The 22113-nt window shown below is 32.8% G+C and overlaps 1 protein-coding gene across 2 annotated transcripts in view; it reads right to left on the reverse strand.

Moving 5' to 3' along the window:
* Nucleotides 1-5630: 5630 nt before the first annotated feature.
* LOC127811526 (probable LRR receptor-like serine/threonine-protein kinase At1g53430) overlaps nucleotides 5631-22113 on the reverse strand; it is a 109035-nt gene continuing 92552 nt past the window's right edge. Inside the window, exons 23-24 of one of the 2 annotated variants that reach the window (XM_052351464.1) lie at nucleotides 6687-6837; nucleotides 5631-6186 (exon numbers count right to left, since the gene is read on the reverse strand). In XM_052351464.1, coding sequence (XP_052207424.1) covers nucleotides 5776-6186; nucleotides 6687-6837 — 562 coding nt within the window. In that variant the 3' untranslated portion in view covers nucleotides 5631-5775. The remainder of the gene's footprint in view (nucleotides 6187-6686; nucleotides 6838-22113) is intronic. The other variant, XM_052351465.1, reaches the window with a different exon arrangement.

The following is a 22113-nucleotide window of genomic DNA, read 5'->3' on the forward strand; positions in this document are numbered from 1 at the left end:
GTTTATAGTGGAAATGGATGCCTCAGGGCATGGACTCGGGGCTGTATTAATGTAGGAACATAGGTCGCTTGCTTTTTACAGTCATGCTTTAAACCCCAACAGTCGGAATAAGTCAGTTTATGAGAGGGAGTTGATGGCTATTGTATTTGTGGTACAAAAATGGCGACATTATTTATTAGGGAGGAAATTCATCACCCGAACAAATCAAAAGAGTCTAAGGTTCCTGATGGAGCAACGGTTGATGAACCCGGAATGTCAAAAATGGGTTATCAAATTAATGGGCTACAACTTTAAGATACAATACTGGCCCGGTTTGGAGAACCGTGTTGCTGATGCGCTCTCCCGATTTTCCTTTCCGATCACATTCATGGCTCTTACTACTCCTCAAGTGCTGCAGTTAGATTAGCTCAAGGAAGAAGTGGCTGAAAACAACCACTTCCAGCAGATCATCAAGGAACTGCAAGCTGTACCTTCAAGTAGGCCAGGCTATTCCTTGGTGGATGGGCAGTTATTATTCAAGGGCAGGTTGCTGCTCCCCCTTGGCTCAACCTTGATTCCATTATTGATGAAGGAGAGTCACGATGGACAGATTGGAGGCCACTCGGGTTACTTGAGAACTTACAAAAGGCTGGTTGCTAATGTGTATTGGGTAGGAATGAAAAAGGATATCCATCGGTATGTCCGCCAATGTCCCATATGCTAGCAACACAAGTATATGGCTTTGTCATCGGGGGGCCTACTTCAACCGCTCCCTATTCCACATCAAATTTGGGAGGATGTCTTTTTCGGTGACTATTTCGGCCATTGGAGGGTGCCATCGAGGTCTTCTTGAGGAGACCTTCAAGACCCTGCCATCAGATCGATCATCAGAGATCATCGCCGGCGACCCTTGCCGAAGAAGACAGCTTGGGCGTGTGCACGCCCGAACTCCAGCCGCACCCACGTGCCAACGCGTGAGGCCCAGGTTTTTCCCGAAATAAATTTTATAATTTTTATAAAATTATTTTAGGTAGGTTTATGCAAAAATATTTGGAAAAATTTGGTGTTTGGTATTTATTATGATTTTTCGAGAGGGAGAAATGTTTAAAAATGAAGAAAAATAGAAAAAATTGAGAAAAAAATAGAAATATTGATTTTTAAAGTCTTAAATGGTAAATAGGAGACGATTGGGCTGTTAAAAAAAACAATTGCACGATTTTCGAGGTGTGACGTTTTTCGAGGCGAAATTGATCTTTTTTGAATTGAGGTGAGTGGTTTGATTATAGTCTTACTTTGTTTTGAATATATCTTGGTGTGTGTATAGTGGGTTCTGGTGAGCGGTTTTACCCTCCCAAACTTAGGATATTCGTGGTTGAACCAATAAATAATTTTAAAAAAATTATTTAGCGACGACATTTCTCGTCGCTAAATAATTAAAAAAATAAAAAAATAAAATAAAATTTATTTAACCTGTCGCTAAATAATTTAAAAAATAAAAAAATAATAAAATTATTTAGCAACGAGATTACCCATCGCTAAAAATTTTAAAAAATAAAAATAAAATAAAGTTTATTTAGTGATAATTTAAAAAATTAAAAAATAAAATAAAATTTATTTAGCGATGGGCAAACCCGTCATAAATAATTTAAAAAAAATTATTTAGCGATGGGTTCACCCGTCACTAAATAATTTAAAAAATAAAAATAAAATAAAATTTATTTAATGATAATAAAAAAATTAAAAAATAAAATAAAATTATTTAGCAACAGGATTCCCCATCGCTAAAAATTTTAAAAAATAAAAATAAAATAAATTTTATTTAGAAATAATTTAAAAAATTAAAAAATAAAATAAAATTTAGTCAGCGACGGGCAAACCCATCATTAAATAATTTAAAAAAAATTATTTAGCGACAACATTTTTCGTCGCTAAATAATTAAAAAAATAAAAAATAAAATAAAATTTATTTAATGATAATTTAAAAAATTAAAAAATAAAATAAAATTATTTAGCGACGGGATTACTTGTCACTAAATAATTTTTAAAAAAAATTATTTAGCGACGGCATTCCCCGTCGCTAAATAATTAAAAAATAAAAACTAAAATAAAATTTATTTAGCAATGAGTAACTCGTCACTCAATAATTTAAAAAATAAAATAAAATAAATTATTAACGGGATTACCCGTCGCTAAATAATAAACAAAATAAAAATAAAATAAAATTTATTTAGTGATAATAAAAAATTTTAAAAATAAAATAAAATTTATTTAGCGACAAACAAACCCGTCACTAAATAATTAAAAAAACTAAAAATAAAATAAAATATATTTAACGACGGATAAAGCTGTCACTTAATAATTTAAAAAATTAATAAATAAAATAAAATTATTTAGCGACAGGATTACCTGTCACTAAATAATTTTAAAAAAAAAATTATTTAGCGACGGCATTTCCCGTCGCTAAATAATTAAAAAATAAAAACTAAAATAAAATTTATTTAGCAATGAGTAACCCGTCACTCAATAATTTAAAAAATAAAATAAAATTAATTATTGACGGGATTACCCGTCGCTAAATAATAAACAAAATAAAAATAAAATGAAATTTATTGAGTGATAATAAAAAATTTTAAAAATAAAATAAAATTTATTTAGCGACAAATAAACCCGTCACTAAATAATTAAAAAAACTAAAAATAAAATAAAATATATTTAGCGACGGATAAAGCTGTCACTTAATAATTTAAAAAATAAAAATAAAATAAAATTATTTAGCCACAGATTACTTATCACTAAATATTTAAAAAAATAAATAATAAAATAAAATTATTTATCAACGAGAAATCCCATCGCTAAATAATTAAAAAAATAAAATGAAATTATTTACCGACGGGTAATTCCATTGCTAAATAATTAAAAAAATAAAAAATAAAATAAAATTTATTTAGCGACGAGTAAACCTATTGCTAAATTATTTAAAAAAATAAAATTAAAATTAAATTTATTTAGCGACGGGTTAAGCCATCGCTAAATAATTTAAAAAATAAAATTAAAATAATATTTATTTAGTGATGGATTTTTCATCACTAAATAATTAAAAAATAAAAATAAATTTAAATTTATTTAGCGACTTGATATTCTGTCGTTAAATAATTAAAAAAAATTAAATTATTTAAGAAATTTTAAAATTTAAATTATTTAAACAAATATATGTATAATTTCTATAATACATAAAAACATCTCGAGAGTATCGTTTGAATCATCACTCTTTTCTTAAGAATAGACTTAAAGATCAAAACAAATTAATAACAATATTTAACCGAAGAATTGTAGGTGCCCCAAACCAGGGTCCCACAAGAAGATGACATGATTGCCAAAATCCATTAAAATATTACACATCCTCCGTGACAACGGAAGCCACATTCATACATTCTTACTCATAGACAAACACAATAGTGTTCACATGCTCACATAAACAAAAGTAACTCAATATTACACACCACATTAGGGTCCATAACCCACCATATCTCCTAAGGGGTATAACTTAAAACATAAATAAGCATAACTTAATATTACACAATTCAAAACATATGACTTTAGAATAAGGGTATGAGATATTTCTCCCTAAGGCACATATATGTTTAATTTTTAGAATAAAGATAAAATTTTTTACTCTAATATATATATGTAGGCACGCTAGAGGTGTGAGTTGTGTGGCCAATGCTATATATAAGTGAAAAAATAAAATATTTTAAATGAAGGTTCATTGAGTAGTTGTAATTGAATATTTTTATTAGTAAAGTTTAAAAAATGATATGATTTAATATAATGGTAAAGTTAAGTTAATTCTAGGTTGGAGGCCATTAGAATTTTATTTTTTTAAATAAAATATTTATAGAAGGTATTTTAAAAGTTCACTTTATTCACAAGCCTTTATAGTACTAAAATACCCTATAGTAACTAGAGGGAGGGGGTGGCTCCAACTATGCACATGCAAAAATATAAAAAAATTTAAATGAAAGCTCAATGAATAACATTTAACAATTGATTTTTCATTTCAATGCAATAAAAGATTTTTTTTTTTTAAAGAAATTCTTTTTAATTTTTTCATTACAAAAATTACCCAATATGATAATTCTTTTATTTTAACAGAAATTTTGGATTGGAAGAAAAGATAAAGAAAGATATGATGTTGCTTTAAAATAATTATTTTTTAAATAAAAATAAATCAGGAATTTAGATAAATCTTTTCAAAAAGATATCCATATATTAATTTTACTTTCAGAATAAGTCATATCTGAGATAAATATATACACATATATATATATATAATATTATATAAATTTTGGAAATAAAAGTTAAGGAAAGACTACCTGCCAGAAATCAGAAATCTTTGCAAATGGAAGAACTTGAGTACATAGATAAAAATTACATTACAAAATCATTATAAAATTATTACATTATAAAAACATTATTTGAGAGTTCTTCTAATAAAAAGGTAAAACCAAACTAAAATTAATATAAAAATTATTATAAAAATCATAAAATCATTTCAAAGGTCTTACAAAATAAGATCCACAATTGCGCTTGGCATCGTCATTCCCTATTAATTTTACTCTAGCCACCATCTCTTAATCACCTTTCCATCTTTGGCTCTAATCTCTTTCTCTCTGATTATTTTTATTTTTACTTTTTAACCTCTCATTTCTTTATTCCTTGTAGTGAAGCTTGCATTATGGTTGCCTTCTCCATAAACCCCTTCCCTTTTTGCACTCTTTTCCTTTTGTTATGGACCGTCATCATCACATATTCTCGATGACTCTTCAACCCTTTTTGATCCTTTGAATTTCCATCTCTTTCTTTGTATCTATTTCTTTTCCTTTTTTCTTTTTTGTGTTATCGAGGAACCATTACTTTACATGAACATGAGACTTTGTTATTAAGTCTATCTCTCCCTTTCTTTGTCTTGCCGCTACTTAGCCAAGGAGAGAAGGAGAGAACAAAAGAGGTTTGGGAAAGTGCATAATTTTTAAGAAATTTTGTGGAGACCTCATAAAATTTGAGAAATTTCATTAAAACCCTAACAAGAATATCAACTAAATAGATTACCTTTACCAATGATCCAAAGTCTAAGATAAGGGTTTGTTAAGATTTGAATTCAAATTATAATTATGTAATCATCTATTGTAGATAGAATTTGTATATTGTTATTCCAACTCCTTTAGCCTTAATGTTTGTACAATTACTCTATAAATAAGCATATATTGTAGCCATGGAATACATAAAAGTAAACACAGTTATTTTCTTCAATCTTTGACTCAACTAACAAATTGATGCTATTGTGAATAGCCCTTGGGTATCACTACCCAAAGGCATCTTCTATTTTCCCTTAGTTTTGACAGGTCAAATGATAGAATTGAGCATTTTTGTGCTACCTTACTAAACTGTTTAGCATAACTGCAATCTTATACATTGCAAAATATAGAGAGAAAGAAAAAATAAAATAATATTATCCATATAACAGTATTGTCATAAGGTTGAAAGGTTATGAATTTAAGTTATGAAAATAACCTCTTTAACAAAATATGAGCTAGTCCATATATAAAGACAATCTTGTTTTTAACCCTTATAAAACAAGGAGTCTCATGCACTAAAAAAAAGACAACCAAAATTCACTTACTTAAGTATCACAAATGCCATTTGTAGAAGAATCCATACAATTAAAGTTTGACTACGAAATAAACACCATCCTTTGAACGACTATATAAGACATCCACTAATTAGTCTAAATTTACATCATGAGGATGTGGAAGAAACTTTTAATGGAAGATGGTCTCGGATCTCATTCTTATTTTCGGTGGAAATTGAGGAATCAATCCATGGTCCATCCATCAATATGTTCCTCCTAATTTCAATATCTTCAGAGAATGTCGAGGTGTAGCTTTGGCTTTCATGTGAAGGCATCTTGAAGGCTTTAAACCTCAAGTCATCATTCATAGAACTACGCTTGATCAGTGGTGCTTGTATGGGACTCTTTCCTTCAAGCATAGACACTACAGAAGACATGGATGGCCTGAGAGTGGGAGATGGATTGGTACACAAAAGAGCCACGTTCAACATGTCCATTGCCTCCTTTTCCGAGTACTTTGAACCAAGACTCGGATCTACTAGTTCTAAAAGGTTTCCTTGCTCTTGTAGGACATAAGCCTTCAAATCCAAAGAGAAAACAAATGACTTCACTTAGTTACTTCATGTAAAACCAAGCAATTCAAAGCATCAGAACAGAAAAAGCATATAGATGAGGTAAGGTAACAAATTCTTGCTTCTTTCCTCCACAACACCACCCCCCCGCCGCGTGACTAGTATATTCCTTTTCCACATTAGCAGTAAATAACATGCAAGGATCTTAATGGGTGAAATCCTTTCACATTTTTATTCTTCACCAAAAGTAGCTCAATTGTTTATGAGAAACCAAATCAGGTCAACATGTTATCGTTGCAATGAGTTCTTTTGCTAAATTCAAAAAATTTTATTATAGGGTCAATTTCAGTAAACATTTAAAAAAGTGACAAAAATGTATAATTTCCTTGATCAATTTTTTCTTTTTTTCCAGCTTAAAAGTCATAAGAGAGGGGAATAAATGTAAGCATTGTGTGGCTAAAGAACAAGATTGTTGAGCGAGGGTAACTTAAATAAGCATAAATTACCCAATCGAGAAGGTAAACAAACTCCTCCCTTGGCCTGTAATTTGTGTTGCTTTTCCCACTGACAATCTCTATAGCAACAACACCAAAGCTATAAACATCTGCTTTATCTGTCAAGTAGCCCCTCATCGCATACTCAGGAGCCATATATCCTCTGAGAGAAAGGAAAAGAAAACCCAAACATCAAAAATTACTGACTACCATTAAGATTGGAACTTCCAAAAGAAATCAATAAGGGAAATAATATTCATACAGGACTTCTGTACAGAAAATTCCACCTGGCCAGCGATAGTTCTTTAATTGTAATTCACTTTACGAGGTGTTTTCCTTCCAACATGTGGGTATAGATGAACGATAATCAAGTAGAAAAATTCTGAAAAGAGGCTCTCTAATTCCAAAGCAACAAACTAAGGCTCTTTCTCTATATAGAAATATAGAAGACAACCAAACGGAATGATTTCTATTTTCCTTTAACCTACAACAGTGAACTATCATTGCACGTGAAGAAGTCATATGTCATGTAGATATTCAAGCTAGTAAACCACAGTGATTCAATATTTCCAAAATATAGAACCACCAGAGTTGCATTGATCACAGAGAATTTTTATCATAGCATTGCTGGAAATCATGTAACCTGAAAACATGCAACTTAAAACAAGGTTCAGCATAAACGAGCTTCCTGAACCCACTTTTAACAAGTTCCAGACCCTCAAAATTTAGAAAATAGTAAAGGCACAAACAAATATGTATGTGCAGCGTCAATGCTTTTGACATGAAAAAAGCACAACCATTCTCACAGGAAAAGCAAGAAACAAGCCATAACAGCCATTTCTTTGCATTAGCTTGTAAATTCAGAGTAGCAAAAAATCCGCAGTCTGCAATTTTGATGTGGTTTCAACAATTTTCCTTCTTGTGTAAACACATTTTTCAGGGCTTAAAGCAGGTTAAATACTATTGTCGTACCTCTAGATCTTCCATAAAACAAGGATGATAGAGCAGATGGTCAGTAGGCTGTTTATTAGAGGGAATACAGTAAAATAAAATGACTTTAAAGTAAGACATCATATTGAACTGAAATGGTGATTTCAAAGGAAAAAAAAAAATCTCAACGGCAGATTCATTGTGTTGGGATCAGATACGCAAAAAATTCTAGAATGAGATTTTCGAAAGGGAAATTCTATTCACAGCGAGGGTTTTACTCTTCGCAGCTATATTTTAATATACCTAAAATACCCTATTTTGAAAACTCATTTTTACCCTTACATTCACTTTCTTCCTCAATCAATTACCCGCCACCCATTCCTTTCAAAACCGTCTATCTCTTCCAAAATGAAGATAATATAACAAAAAACTATCACATCCAATGTATATAATACAACAAAAAAAATATCAATACAACAAAAAATACACATATATATATATATACATTAACACAACAAACATATATATATATACGCATACAGAAGGAAGCACACAAACATATATATAGATATATATATATAGGAAGCTCGGCGGCCGCCGAGCTTCATCAATCACTCCCCCGAACCTTGGAGTTCGGGGAGCTTCAAGCTCCCCGAACTCTAGGGTTCGGGAAAGCTCGGCGGCCAGCTTCCTTCCTCTCTCTCTATATATATATCTATATGTATGCATGCGTATATATATATATATATATATTTGTGTATATGTGTGTGTTTATATATATATATATATATGGGATTCTGGGCGTGATTGATGAAGCTCCGCAGCCATGGTCGCCGAGCTTCCTTCCTATATATATATCTCTATATGTATGTGTAAGTATATATAAATATATGTTTGTGTGTCTGTGTGCGCGTATATATATATATATGTATGTGCGTCTTTGTATATATATATAGTGTGCGATTATTTATTTTCATCTATTTTTTGTGTATTGTGAAACTTGTATTTGTGATTCAAAATTGTTGAGATTTGAAGATATTAAAGAGATGAATGTTTGTGAATGACTACCTGGCATTGGGGAATGCTAGCCTTCCCCGAATGCTGGAGTTCGGGGAAGTTAGGATTCCTCGAATCCCAGAGTTCGGGGAATTCCAAATTCCCCGAACCCTGGAGTTTGGGAGACATGGTGTTTCCCGAACTTTGGAGTTCGGCAACATGATATTAAATAAAATTTAGGAAGAAATATGTATTTATTTTTAAAAAAATTAAATTATTCAAATCCAATACTTATATAAAAAAAATAAGTATACAAAAATATCTTAATATAAAATATATTATATTAAAAAAATATGTTAATATAATTTTATAAAATATAAAATATAAAAAAATAAAAGATGTGTTCCACGAACCCACATATTCGGGAAATCATAGTTAGATAAAAAAAAATTAAGCAAAAAATTATATATTTGTTTTTTAAAAAAAATAAATTATTCGAATCCAATACTTAAATAAAAAATTAAGTATAAAAAAATATGTTAATATAATGTTAATATAAAATATGTTATATAAAAAATATGTTAATACAATTATATAAAATATAAAATATAAAAAAATAAAAGATATCTTCCCCGAACCCTGGAGTTTGGGGAACTAACTGATTTTCCGAACTCTGGAGTTCGGAAAATCCGTTATTAGATTAAAAAAATTAAATAAAAAATATATATTTGGAGTTCGAAAAATCTGTTATTAGATTAAAAAAATTAAGTAAAAAATATATATTTGTTTGTATTAAAAATTAAATTATTCTACTACAATACTTAAATAAAAAATTAAGTGTAAAAAAATATATAATATAATATATTATATATTTTAGGAGCCTCTGAACTCTAGAATTCGGAGGCTCCCAGTGCCTCCAAACTCTAGAGTTCGGAGGTAGTAATTTTAATAATAATAATATTATTAGTATTATTATTATCATAATATATATATGTATTATATACATATTATAGCATTATATTAACTTAACTGCAAATTAAAATAGTGGAGGGTCCATGCAAATTGAAATCTGTAATATATTTTATTATATAATATATAAAATAGAAATTAAAATATATAATATATTGTATTATATAATATATGAAATAAAAATTGAGAGCCTCCGAACTCCAGATTTCGGAGGCTCCCAGCACCTCCGAACTCCAGAGTTCGGAGGTAGCCAACGTCTCCGAACTCCAGGGTTCAGAGGCATACGCTACCTCCGAACTCTAGAGTTCGGAGGCACGGGCCATTTCTGAAACCCAGGTTTCAGAAGTGGCTCAACCCTCCGAAATTCAGGTTTCGGAGGCATTGGACGCCTCCGAACCCTAGAGTTCGGAGACATAGGCCGTCTCCGAACTCCAGGGTTCGGAGGCATGGGCTGTCTCTGAACTCTAAGGTTCGGAGGCGGCCAGCGCTTCCGAAACCTGGAGTTCAGAGGCGCGGGCTGTTTTTGAAACCTGGGTTTCGGAAGCGGCCCAAGCCTCTGAAATCCAGGTTTCGGAGGCGCAGGTCGCCTCCAAACCCAATTCGAAGGCCATGCTGCCTCCGATTTGATGGCGGTGACCAATCCGGAACCCAGGCGGCCACCACCTTTGCCTATCGAACCTTTCTCCTTCTAGTCTCCAAGTTCAAACATGTAAAAATTACCAGTGTTATCAGCAAGCGCAGAGTAGAGAGACGCGGCTATAGAGAAGGGGACGGCTGCGAGTGGGTGTAGAGAAGGGAACGACACAATGTATGAGATATATGAGGGTAATTTTGGAATATAGGTGGCTGCAACAAGTAATAATAGTAGGTGTGAAGAGTATTTGTTAAATTTATTTTAATTATGGCTGCGAAGAGTAAAAAGCTGGCTGCGAATAGAATTTCCCTTTTCGAAAACATCTTGAGAGGGTTTCCAGTTTTGTCCCTACAAAAACTGTATTGTGAGAAGGTTTATAGTTTTTCCATTCAAAAGCTGCATCTTTGATTGATTGCGTAGATTTGTCCTATTTCTTGGGATCAAGGATGTACGTCCGTTGAGACTAAATCATATTTAATTTTCTCTATCTGCTTTATCTAGATTTATTCATGTGATTGTGTGATCCGATCCTAACAAATGGTATTAGGCCTAGATTTATTATAGACCGTGATAGAAATTGTCACATATATATATATATATAGAGAGAGAGAGAGAGAGAGATGTTTGGAGGCGTAGAATTTGTGTAGCTGTTAGCCAACAACCTATATTGTTGGAAAAGATAAAGAAGAAAGCCTAAGTTGTGGCCGAGAGGATAAGAAAGAGAGAAATTGAAGATAGAAAGGTCCAGCTATTAAAGATAAGTATAAATCAAATGAGAAAATTAGCACTTATTGATTAGTGGTTAATTTTGTAAAAATTATATTATAATTACACCTTTCTTTTGATCTTAAAAATGACTTAAATTAAATATTAATATATATTTTATGATTATATGCAAGTTTAAATTGAAAAATGAATGAAATGAAGTTTTAAAATAAAATTTAAAAATAATAATAATAATAATATATCTATATAATAAGGGAGGATGGTTTTTGAAATTGAGAGACAAATGTGTGGGGGATATTTTTGGATGGTTGAGATCAATGAATAGTTGAGACCAACGGTTGAGATCAATTCTTTTTCCCCCCAAAAGCATCCCATCTTCCCTCACCTCATGCACACACTCTGCCCAACCCGCTAACACACGCACACACGCCCAACCCACTAATGTAAGGGCCCACTCTCGAATATTCCCGCTAGCATAAGATATTCGAAAGGAAGTCATCACAGAGATGATATAGAACAAACCATAATAAAACAAACAACTCAATTCACTACTAGCAGCGGAAACTAAATTAAGATTCACTTACACTTCCAATATCTCAAGAGTTCGGGCTCAATGGTCATACAAAATAGATAAGAGACTCCAATATTAACTAACAAAATAAGAGTCATTTCATCTCAAGTCTCACCAAAATGCTAAACAAGATCTTCAAGTTAGGACGCGTCTCCGTACACCACTATCCCTGGGCCTTAGCCCCACTGAACTCGCCCCCGAAAACGGCTTTCCCTTTACCTGGAATGGCAAGGAAGATCAAGTGAGCCACAAGGCTCAGCAAGTTCGAGAAGCAATGAATAGGGAGCAAGAATCGAGAATATGGTGACACCAAAAAGAGTAATCAAGAATTCGACAGTTTCATACGAGATTCGTAATTTATGACTTTATCAGTTTCAATTTAAATGTGTCCTGTCACCATATATTATTATGCAAGTGTACATATAACATTAAATATCAAAATCAAATCCCGTAGGCTCGCGAGCCATTAAACAACATATGCTAAAATGCATCACGAGAATAAAAATTCACATTCAATATGGAGCCAACCTGCCGGGCTATGGCCACCTCGTCCCGCGCTAGGTGCTCTAGGGTACCCTTTCCCTCCGCGCAAAATATTAAGTGCGCAAGGATAAATAATAATGTAACACATAATATGATCATATTGAATGTGTGTGAAACGTGCCACGCATTCACTTCCACATATATATATGTACATATAAACATCATGAATTTCATCTCGCAAGCTGTTGACATACCTATATATATATATATATATATATCTTATGTCCATCTCACAATACTAGATAGTTTTTCTACTCATCAAATATGCACACGAAATATAATAATTTACTCAAGAATTAGATTAGTCAATTTACTAATGAATTCTTTACAATTTATTTGAATGCATACAAGCATTTATATATGTATATTTCTTTACATATAGTTTGAATTATTCATTTAAGACATCAAAATCAGATAGAATGTATTCTAATGTATATGTATATAATTAAATATAATTAAGGAAAAATCAGAAAAACAAACTTCTGTATAAAAAAAATTTCCCTTTTTCAAAGATGATTATGAGAGGGAATTATTGTATATATATATATATATATATTTTATTTGAGTGGAACTTCAAATTACAGTGGTGCGTGGGTGCTCAACATGTGTTTATATATATATATATAATTTACTTGGGTGCTTTTAACTTACAGTGAGTGTTAAACATATATACACATGGGCTTTGAATATATATATAATTAAATGGGCTTGCAATAGTTTAAATGGGAGTGGGCTTTGGATATATATATATATATAATTAAATGGGCTTGCACTATTTTATATGGGCATGGGCTTTTAATATATATATATATATATATATAATTAAATGGGCTTGCGATAGTTTATATGGGCATGCGTCTGTATATGTATATATATATATATTTATGGTGGTGCCAGAAAGCATATATATACATGCGTGAGGGACTCAATTCTGGTAGGGGATATATATATATATATGTGTGTATATATAAGTAGGCCATTAAAACATCCAAGTATACATTGGTAATCCAATTTAATAGGAGGTTACACCTACATATGTGTGTGTACATACATATATATATAAGTATAAGTGGGTGGTTGACTAGAACAGGGCATTCCAAATAACTTGGCGTACATATATATATATATATATATCTGTGTAAGTGGGTGATTCACTGCTATGTGCATATTCATATATATATGGGTTATTTGCATAGAATGAGAGTCACACAGATAGAGTAAATTTATATATATGCAAAGCTTGAACACAACATGTATATATATATATATATATACAAAGGCCATTTGATCACACAGAGAGAGAAAATCTGATCAAACAGGGGAGGCTTCCTCAAAAATGACAGCAATTAAGAGCCTCCCAGCAATGGCCTCTCTGGTAACAAATACCATATAAATATATATATGTATATGCGTGTGAGTATATAAATGGGTTTGCTCGACTAGAACCAGGGCATGGCTGTGAGTGTGTATTTATATATATATAAGTGGTGATTCACATGAGGCATATATCTATACAGCTATCTACTGAAACAAGGGTAGCCATTCTCAGAAAATAAGAAGTAAATGATGCTATAGCAAGAGGAAGAAGGAGAAGAAGTCACTCAAGAGGCAGGGGTATGGATATATACATATGTGTGTGTATACATTTACAAAGGCAATGAACAATCACCCCAAAAGAGCTGAAATACACTGAAATTAAAGAACGTGAATGAGGAGACAGAAGAAACTTGCCTGAGGTTGGATGAGTCTTCTCCTTACTGGGCTTCAATGGCAGATACCACAAGAAGGAGAAGATGAAGTATAAGAACACGGGAGATGAGGAATGAAAGTGATGGCAAATGGGACAGGAGACAAAATCAAGCACCAAATCATCAAAATAGTACAAAATCAGTGCGCAAAAGAGTAGAGGATCAAAAGGGAGAGGGAGAAAGAGTTGCAGGCGCCTGCTTCTTCAAGTAGACAGCCTGTTACTTTCCATTTTTGTTTTGCTTTGTTTTTTTTTTTTTTTACATAATAAGGTTTAAATCCTATTACCTTTGGGCCTAAGCCCAAACCAGAATTCATCTAGCCCACCTGATAGGCCCAAGGACGCATTAACTAATTTAATTGTGGCCTATTACATTATTTTTAAATTTCTTAAAAATTTAGACCCATAAACTTATTTTCCGATCACATAAACCATAAAAAAAAAAAAATTATATAATCTAAAACTATTTCTATGCCCTCAAAGAAATTTATCATTAAATATTAAAACACTTAGACCCACATTTAAAATGCCATTAAACTAATGTTAAATGTTAAAACATCTAGACCCAATTCAGGGTCGTTACAACTAACACACCCATTCACTGCCTCTCTTTCTCCCTCTCTCTTTCTCTCTCTCATAGTCACCCACCCACGCCATTGTCACCACCCACCGGCAGCTGCTCAATCGTTGTTGCCCCCCACCACTCAGCCCCATCGCCGTCACCCCCCATCGGCCATACTGCCTCTCCCAATTTGAGATCTGGGTTTGCTGTGAAAACAACCGCTAAAAGCAATCGACAGAGGCTTGCAGCGATGGACAACGAAAACGTTTAGTCAGCGACGAAGACGATTTCTCAATCATCGGCCCCCTTACTCTGCTTCCTCTCTGTTTTTCGTTAACTGCAGCTGCCGGTGGCGCTCGATGCTGACCGACGGGTGAGTTGCAGGAGGGCTTGACAGAGAAAAAGAACGGACCTGGAGCGATGGCCGTCGAAAGCAACCGGGCCACAGTGTCGTTGCCCCCTCGCCAACATCGCTCACACCACCTTCGCCCCCCCACCCGGCCACCACTCCTACAGTAAGTTGCCTTTTCTTTTCTTACAGTGTATTTCTTTCAGATGGAGTTGGAGATTCTGAAATCCGCTTTCGTGTCATCTTCAAGTCGATTTTATCATTTATATATATGTGTATATATATATATGTGTGTGTGTGTGTGTGCGGGGCTGTGTGGCTTGACTTTATTGAGATTATTTGGATTCAGATTTGGGTTGACGGAGTTACAGTGAGGGATGTGAAATCAAGGTGGGGACGACAATGGTGCTGACCTGTGTGTGTATGTATATCTCACTATGTGTGTGTATGCCTGAAGCTCATTGTGTGTGTGTATTACTCACTATATATATTTCATTGCGTGATGCTTCGTGTGTGTGTGTATTGCTCACTGTGTGTGTATTACTCACTATGCGCATGCAATATATGATTCAATTTGATTATGTATGAATTATTTCAGGGATTGGTTAAATTAATATATTAAGATTTATAATATATATTGGTATATATTGATAGTTCAAATAATATATATTTCTGTAGTCCCTGATTCAATTTTATTCACAATACATTATAAATTAAAATTAATTAGTATACATTTCTGTAATCCTGAAAATTGTTAATTAAATGTATCACGTAAATTCTTATTCAAATTTGAGAGATCATATTTTTAAAAATTAGAATGAGTATGACATTGATATACATGATGCTCTTAATTCTAAATTTTTTTATATTTAATTTATAATTTTAATGTTGAATTTTATTTTTTATCTTTATTTCATGTAATATAGCTTTAGTTTTAATTAAATTTATATTCTGATACTCTTAATTCTAAATAACTAAAAATAATCTCTTTATAAAATAAAAATAAATAAATACAAAAATAACCCTCATAATTTATGTAGGACAATTTCTTTATTTTTTGATTTTAAATTTAAAATTATGTTTAAAATAAACCTCATAATTTATGTAGGACGATTTCTTTATTTTTTGATTTTAAATTTAAAATTATGTTTAAATTATTATTATTATTATTATACCTTAAAAACATCAAGCCCAAAGCCCACTTAATCTAACATCAATAGTGAATCAAATTGAAAATTTTCAATCTAAATTATAATTTCACATTAATTGTAAATACATGGCATCAGAAAATAATAAATGTTATTTTATTTTTAATTAAACTATTCTTAAAAATATTTAAAAATATCATGTGTTAATTTTTCACATTATGTCATCTTACTTAAATTGTTCTTATCCATGTGTTGTAGTCAATGGTAGTGGCGACAATTGTGAGAGTGAGGGTGATTTGTTGTGGACCTCTCTAAAAAATTGGTTTGAGAGGGAAGTGATTGTTTCTTTGGAAAAATTTTAAAAAAAAGCGAGGGTGATTTGTTAACCTCACACTAAAAAAAAAAAATGTACCATTCAAATGTATGTGTTGTGTGATTCTAAAAAGAAATGAATCGTTTTAACATTTATGTGTAATATTATTATGTTTTTCTTTTTTGCACCTTTTTAAGGGAGTATAATATTCTATGTTGTATTTTAAAAAAATTTGGTGAATGTATATGTGTGTGTATTACTTTACTTGCCTCTATATTTGGACTTTGCAAGTGATAATTATTCATACTAAGTTTTGATTTTAGTTTTAATTTCATTTCTATAAAATTGTGTTCCGATTTTAATTTTATCATTTATTCTAAACATACATCTATTGTAAAGATTGGGTTGGCCTTTTATCATTTTGATTTATATTTTTTTTTTCTCCTCTTGATTGTAACCCATTAAATATTTTCTATCAATGGTAGTTATTTATTTAAATAAAATATTAAATTTTATTATTTGATTTGGTAGTAATTGATTTGGAAATAACATTTCATTACCAATGAAATCCATGTTAACTCTTATTATATAACCAAACATTTTTAGGTTGAAATATAACAGTTATTTACAATATCACTATTTTTGGTTAAGTAAATTTTTTTTTTTCTTCATGTAAATTTAAGTACCTCTCTTAAATTTTTTTTTCTTCTAATAAAATATTTTTTTTTCTCATACTTTATAGGTGGATGGAGACTTATACTAATATCAATTTTGATTACTAATTTTTTTATTTATGTGTATAAAGTTTTATTTATCACTCTAAAATATTTATATGTATAGGTTCAATTTCTTTAAGAAATAAATGTTAATGTTGTTATTTGCGATGAGCGTGATCTTAATAGTATTTGCATTCGTGAGGTAAGCCTGAAAGTCATTTGAACATTGTATATACACTAGCGTATACCCGTGCCTAAAGACACGGTGTAAGTAATATTAACAGTGTGTGTGAGAATATGTATATGTCTGCATGTGTATGTGTGTGTGTTTGCCACCATGAAGGGGGGAAACGGCCATCAACGATGCAGAGGGGAGGCCATCAACGACAGTGGGCAGGGAAAGGGGGGTGGCGGACGCCATGGCCGCTGGGGAGGGGAAGAGAGGGGGTGCCGACTCACAAGGCTCAAGGAACTTGGGATTCGGGGAACCTCGGTTCCTTGAACCCCAAAAGTCAGGGAACCTAGGTTCCCCGAACCCAACGTCCGCCATGGGTGGTCGCCAACGCCCCGTCGGGCGCTGATGGCCGCGTCCAACCCCCCTTCGGCCATCAACCTTCGCGACTGTCATGGACGGCCGCCAACACCCCCCCGGTTGCTGATGGCCACCACCAACCCCCCTTCGCCGGCCGTTAATGGTCGCCTCCCCACCATTAATATTATTTACACCGTGGCACCATGCCTTTTATTTAAATACACGTGCCTCTATTCTAAAGATACATCTATTCCGCGCTTTTACACATTGTATTTTAATTTTAACATTATTTACATCACGTCTTTAGCCATATTTATATTCATTTTTTGATAATTTCGTGTTTCAGAACTATATACATTGTCTTCAAATACGTGATGTAAGTGAGTTTAGGCTTTCAGTTTAGTACATGTTCAAGTTCAGTGCTTGATTATTTTGCGTTCAAATTTAATGTTCAATTTTTTTTTTAGTTGCACCGTGCCTTCAGGCACAGGTTATCCCTAGTATATAAATATAATACATATACATCATTATATGCGTGCGTGTAATATATATATATAATATAATCTAATATACATATATGTGCCATGTGTAATACATATATATATAATATATAATTTATTAATAACATTAAATTATTCTTTTTTGTAGGCATGAAGAATGAAGAATTAAAGCCCATGAAGAATTAAAGCTTATGAAGAATTAAATTCCATGAAGAATTAAGGCCCAACTTGAGCAACCCATGGAAGATATCATTTGTAGAAGGTCGAAGCATTATTTTTAATCCTAATGAAGATTAAAAACTCAATTGTAGAAATTTATTTTTTTTATTTTTAAATATTTATTTTGTGAGTGCTTTATTAGGTGTGTTTTTTTAGCTAAAATCTATTTAACTATTAGGTGTGTATTATAGCTAAAATCCATTTAACTTTATGAGTGCTTTATTATGTATATATTTTAGCTGAAATCCATTTAATATTAGGTATGTATTATACCTAAAATTCATTTAATTTTAAGTGTGTGAGTGCCCATTAGATATAATTATGTCTAGTTGAATAATTGAAATTGTGTAGTTTGTATTGCATCTTGTGGTCTATAAATAGCTCACTTGATTGCATTTGTAAGTGTGATTATTATTCTTGAATCAAAGTTTAGTTGTTTCCTTATAATTCTCTCTTTGAGAATTGTTCTTGTTCTTTCTCATTTTCTTTATTATTTTCTCTTGTGATCTTACTTTATTTCTTTCTTTTTTTAAATTCTTATGTCATTTATTGTTACTTTATCATCCACCGCCTAAATGGCCGGTTAATTTATGCCTTTAAATTTCTGCAATTTTAATTCTTGTCTTTTAACTATCCACCGCCTAAATGGCCGGTTAGTTTCTGCTATTTTAATTCTTGCCATTTAAATTCTATTATTTAAATTATGTCATTTAAATTCCTATCAATCAACTTTTAAATGGAGATGAGTAGCTAAATCTAATCTTGGGTTAAGGCAATGACAGTGTCCAACGCCAATGATTCTCAAAGAAAGCTGCACTTTAAATGAGTAACATTAATTTAAATTTCAGTATAAGTGTGTCTTGATTATTGAGGAATTACTAGGTTTGGATTGGAGCGTAAACCTAACTTAGAGCTTTCATGTCATGCATGAGAGTTACTAAAACTGGAAACGCTATCATACCCAAACCCGAATGATTAATTTAGTTATTTTGTGTATTAATTGCAATTGAATTTATGGTAGTTACTTAAATTAGAATCCCGCATATCATGTATGGGAATTGTTTAAACTAGAACTATCATCATCTCTAATTGCATTTAATAACAAACCCTCATATCTGAAATTAAATTAATGTTGCTAATCATTTATGCTAAAGTTTGGGAATCAACAGGTTGGTGTTGAAATTGTCTTAACTCAAGTGCCTATGTTGCACGGAAACAGAAACGGGAGACGTTTCCGATAGGAAACGGAAACGCGAAAACGGCATTTTTCTAAAAAGGTAGGAAACGGAAACGCGGGGTAAACTGTAAATTTAAAAAATATAGGATTTTTTTTATGAATATAATTTTTAATATAAAAAAATATTCAAAAATAAAGAAGTCAGTGTCATCATATACCTTCAGACATTTTGCTAATAAGACCATAACTTAAAGTGATGGATTCCTCCAATGAATATGAACTTCATGAGTAAGAATGTTAAAGTGCTGGAAGGAATGTGCCATTCTGGTCGCTGCCAGGAAGTGAAAAGCTGTTTGACCAGGAGACAGCCTTGATGCAGATGGCGGCGAGGGAGATGGAAGAAGAAGAAGAAGAATAAAAAGAAGAAGAAAAAGAAGGGAGGGAAGGAGGGCTCCATGTGTTGTAATCGCACGCTATTTGACCAGGAAAGAGCTGAGAGCCTTGATGTAGATGGCGGCGACGGAGATGGAAGAAGAAGAAAAAGAAGATAGGGAAGGAAGGCTTCCTGTCCTGTAATCGCGCGCTGTTTGACCAGAAGAGAGCCTTGATGCAGATGGCGGCGAGGGAGATGGAAGAAGAAGAAGAAAAAGAAGACAGGGAAGGAGGGCTCTTTGTGCTGTATCGCGCGCTGGAAACGCGTTTTCGGCTGGAAACGCGTTTCCGGCGAGGTTGTTAAAATTCTGAAACGGCCCGCAATGTTTTAAAAATTACACAAACGGCCCAAAAAACGTTTTCGGGCCGTTTTTCGCGTTTCCGAAACGGGAAACGGTTCGGAAACGCCGAAACGGCATCTCCGAGCCGTTTCCGTGCTTCACAGTCAAGTGCTGTTCAATTTTATATTCTCACGTTCAGTATTTATTTCAATTTTTGTCTTACTTTATTTCCTAGTTACGTTATCTAAAAAAAAAAAATCATAAAAAAAAACCTTGTTGCCAATTTGTCCAAATGCGTGTGTTTGTGTGTGACATTCTTTTTATTTTGCTATAAATAAATCTCTCAGTGGACGACCTGGACTCATTCAGAAAATATAAATTTAAATTTAAACTACAACTACACTCGTACACTGATGAGTATAAACCTCTCACCAAAATAAAGGGAAAAAAATATAAATTTTTTATTATGTTTTGTTTTGTGTTTTAATTGCCGGGGAGATTGAGGCAAAAACAAAAAGAAAAAAAAATAAGAATAAGCATCTCCGGATAAATTCAGTAACTCTGTTTCTTTTTACTTTATTTGTGTTTGTGCATAGTGTATGATACTTAGGTCAGGTAGAACTATAGAATATCAATCACTCATGTCTCAACACAACGAGAACATGCCACTTGCACATAACATGTCTGCATATGGTAGTGACCATGGTGACCTTGATCCCATTGATCAGGAAATGATCAGACCCCTTAGAGAGTATCTTCATCCTCTTAGAGAGACAACTCCCTCATGCATTATTCTTTTCATCAACCATCACAAGTTTAATTTCAAGCCTAACACCATCCAACTATTGCCAACTTTCCATGGCATGGATTCTGAAAACCCATACACCCATATGAAAGAGTTTAAGGAAGTGTGTAGCACCTGCATGGATCATATAGTGAATGAAGATGTCATAAGATTGAAACTCTTCCCATTTTCACTCAAAGATAAGACTAAGATGTGGTTGAGCACTCTTCCACCTAGGTCCATAGGAACCTGGAGGGAAATGCAAATGACATTTTTGAAAAAATATTTCCCAGCCAATAGGACTGCCACCCTTCAGAGGCAAATCATGAATTTTGTGTACAAACCCAATGAGAACTTTGCTCAAACTTGAGAGAGGTTTAAAGACCTTCTCCATGCTTGCCCACCCTATGCTTTTGAACAATGGAGAGTGGTCAGTTTCTTTCATGACGCTCTCAGTCCTCAATTGAAAATGCTAGTGTCCACCATATGTAATGGTGAGTTTTATGATAAGACTCTAGATGAAGCATTCCAGTTCTTTAATACCCTAGCAGAAAACACTAAAAACTGGGAGGTTGGACCAATATCTTCTAATGACTCAAGAGAAAATCCACAGTCTAGAGGTAGGTACCAATTGAGTGAGAGTGATGATCTGAGTGCTAGGATAGCTGTCTTGACAAGGAAGATTGAAAGTCTGGAAATCAAGAGAACACAGTCTATTAATCAAGTGGAAGCAAAATGTGCAGTTTGTGACACAACAGAGCACAAGACTAAGGAATGTCCTACATTACCTGCTTTCAAAGAGGTATTGTATGGACAAACAAATAATGCACATCCACACAATTTTGAGGGTAGGAACAATCAAAATCAAGGGGAAAACTATTACGGGCAAAACCAAAGTTACAACTCATATCATCCCAACAATAGAACCACCCAAATTTTTCTTAAAGAAATGATTCTGCAAATCATTCTCAACCACCCTTTCCTGCACAACAATCTTTCCAACCAAATCAAGGTTTCTCATCCAACACCTACCAGCTATCTCATAAGAGACCTTTAGAGGACACTCTGCATCAATTCATCCAAAGCCAAACAGGAATCAATAATCAAGTTGCCAAAACTCATGAGCAAACAAACAGAGCCATAGAAGACATTAAGAACCAGTTGACCAAGTTAACACAAACATTGAGTGTGAGAGAACCCGGAAGGTTTCCATCCCAAATTAATCCTAACCTAATTAGGCAAACCAACCAGGTAGAAGCTTCAAATAGTGAAACCAACACTCATGAACAAGTGCAAGCAGTGACTACTCT

This window comes from Diospyros lotus, chromosome 10, assembly GCF_014633365.1.
Source record: "Diospyros lotus cultivar Yz01 chromosome 10, ASM1463336v1, whole genome shotgun sequence".
In the NCBI taxonomy this organism is placed as follows: domain Eukaryota; kingdom Viridiplantae; phylum Streptophyta; class Magnoliopsida; order Ericales; family Ebenaceae; genus Diospyros; species Diospyros lotus.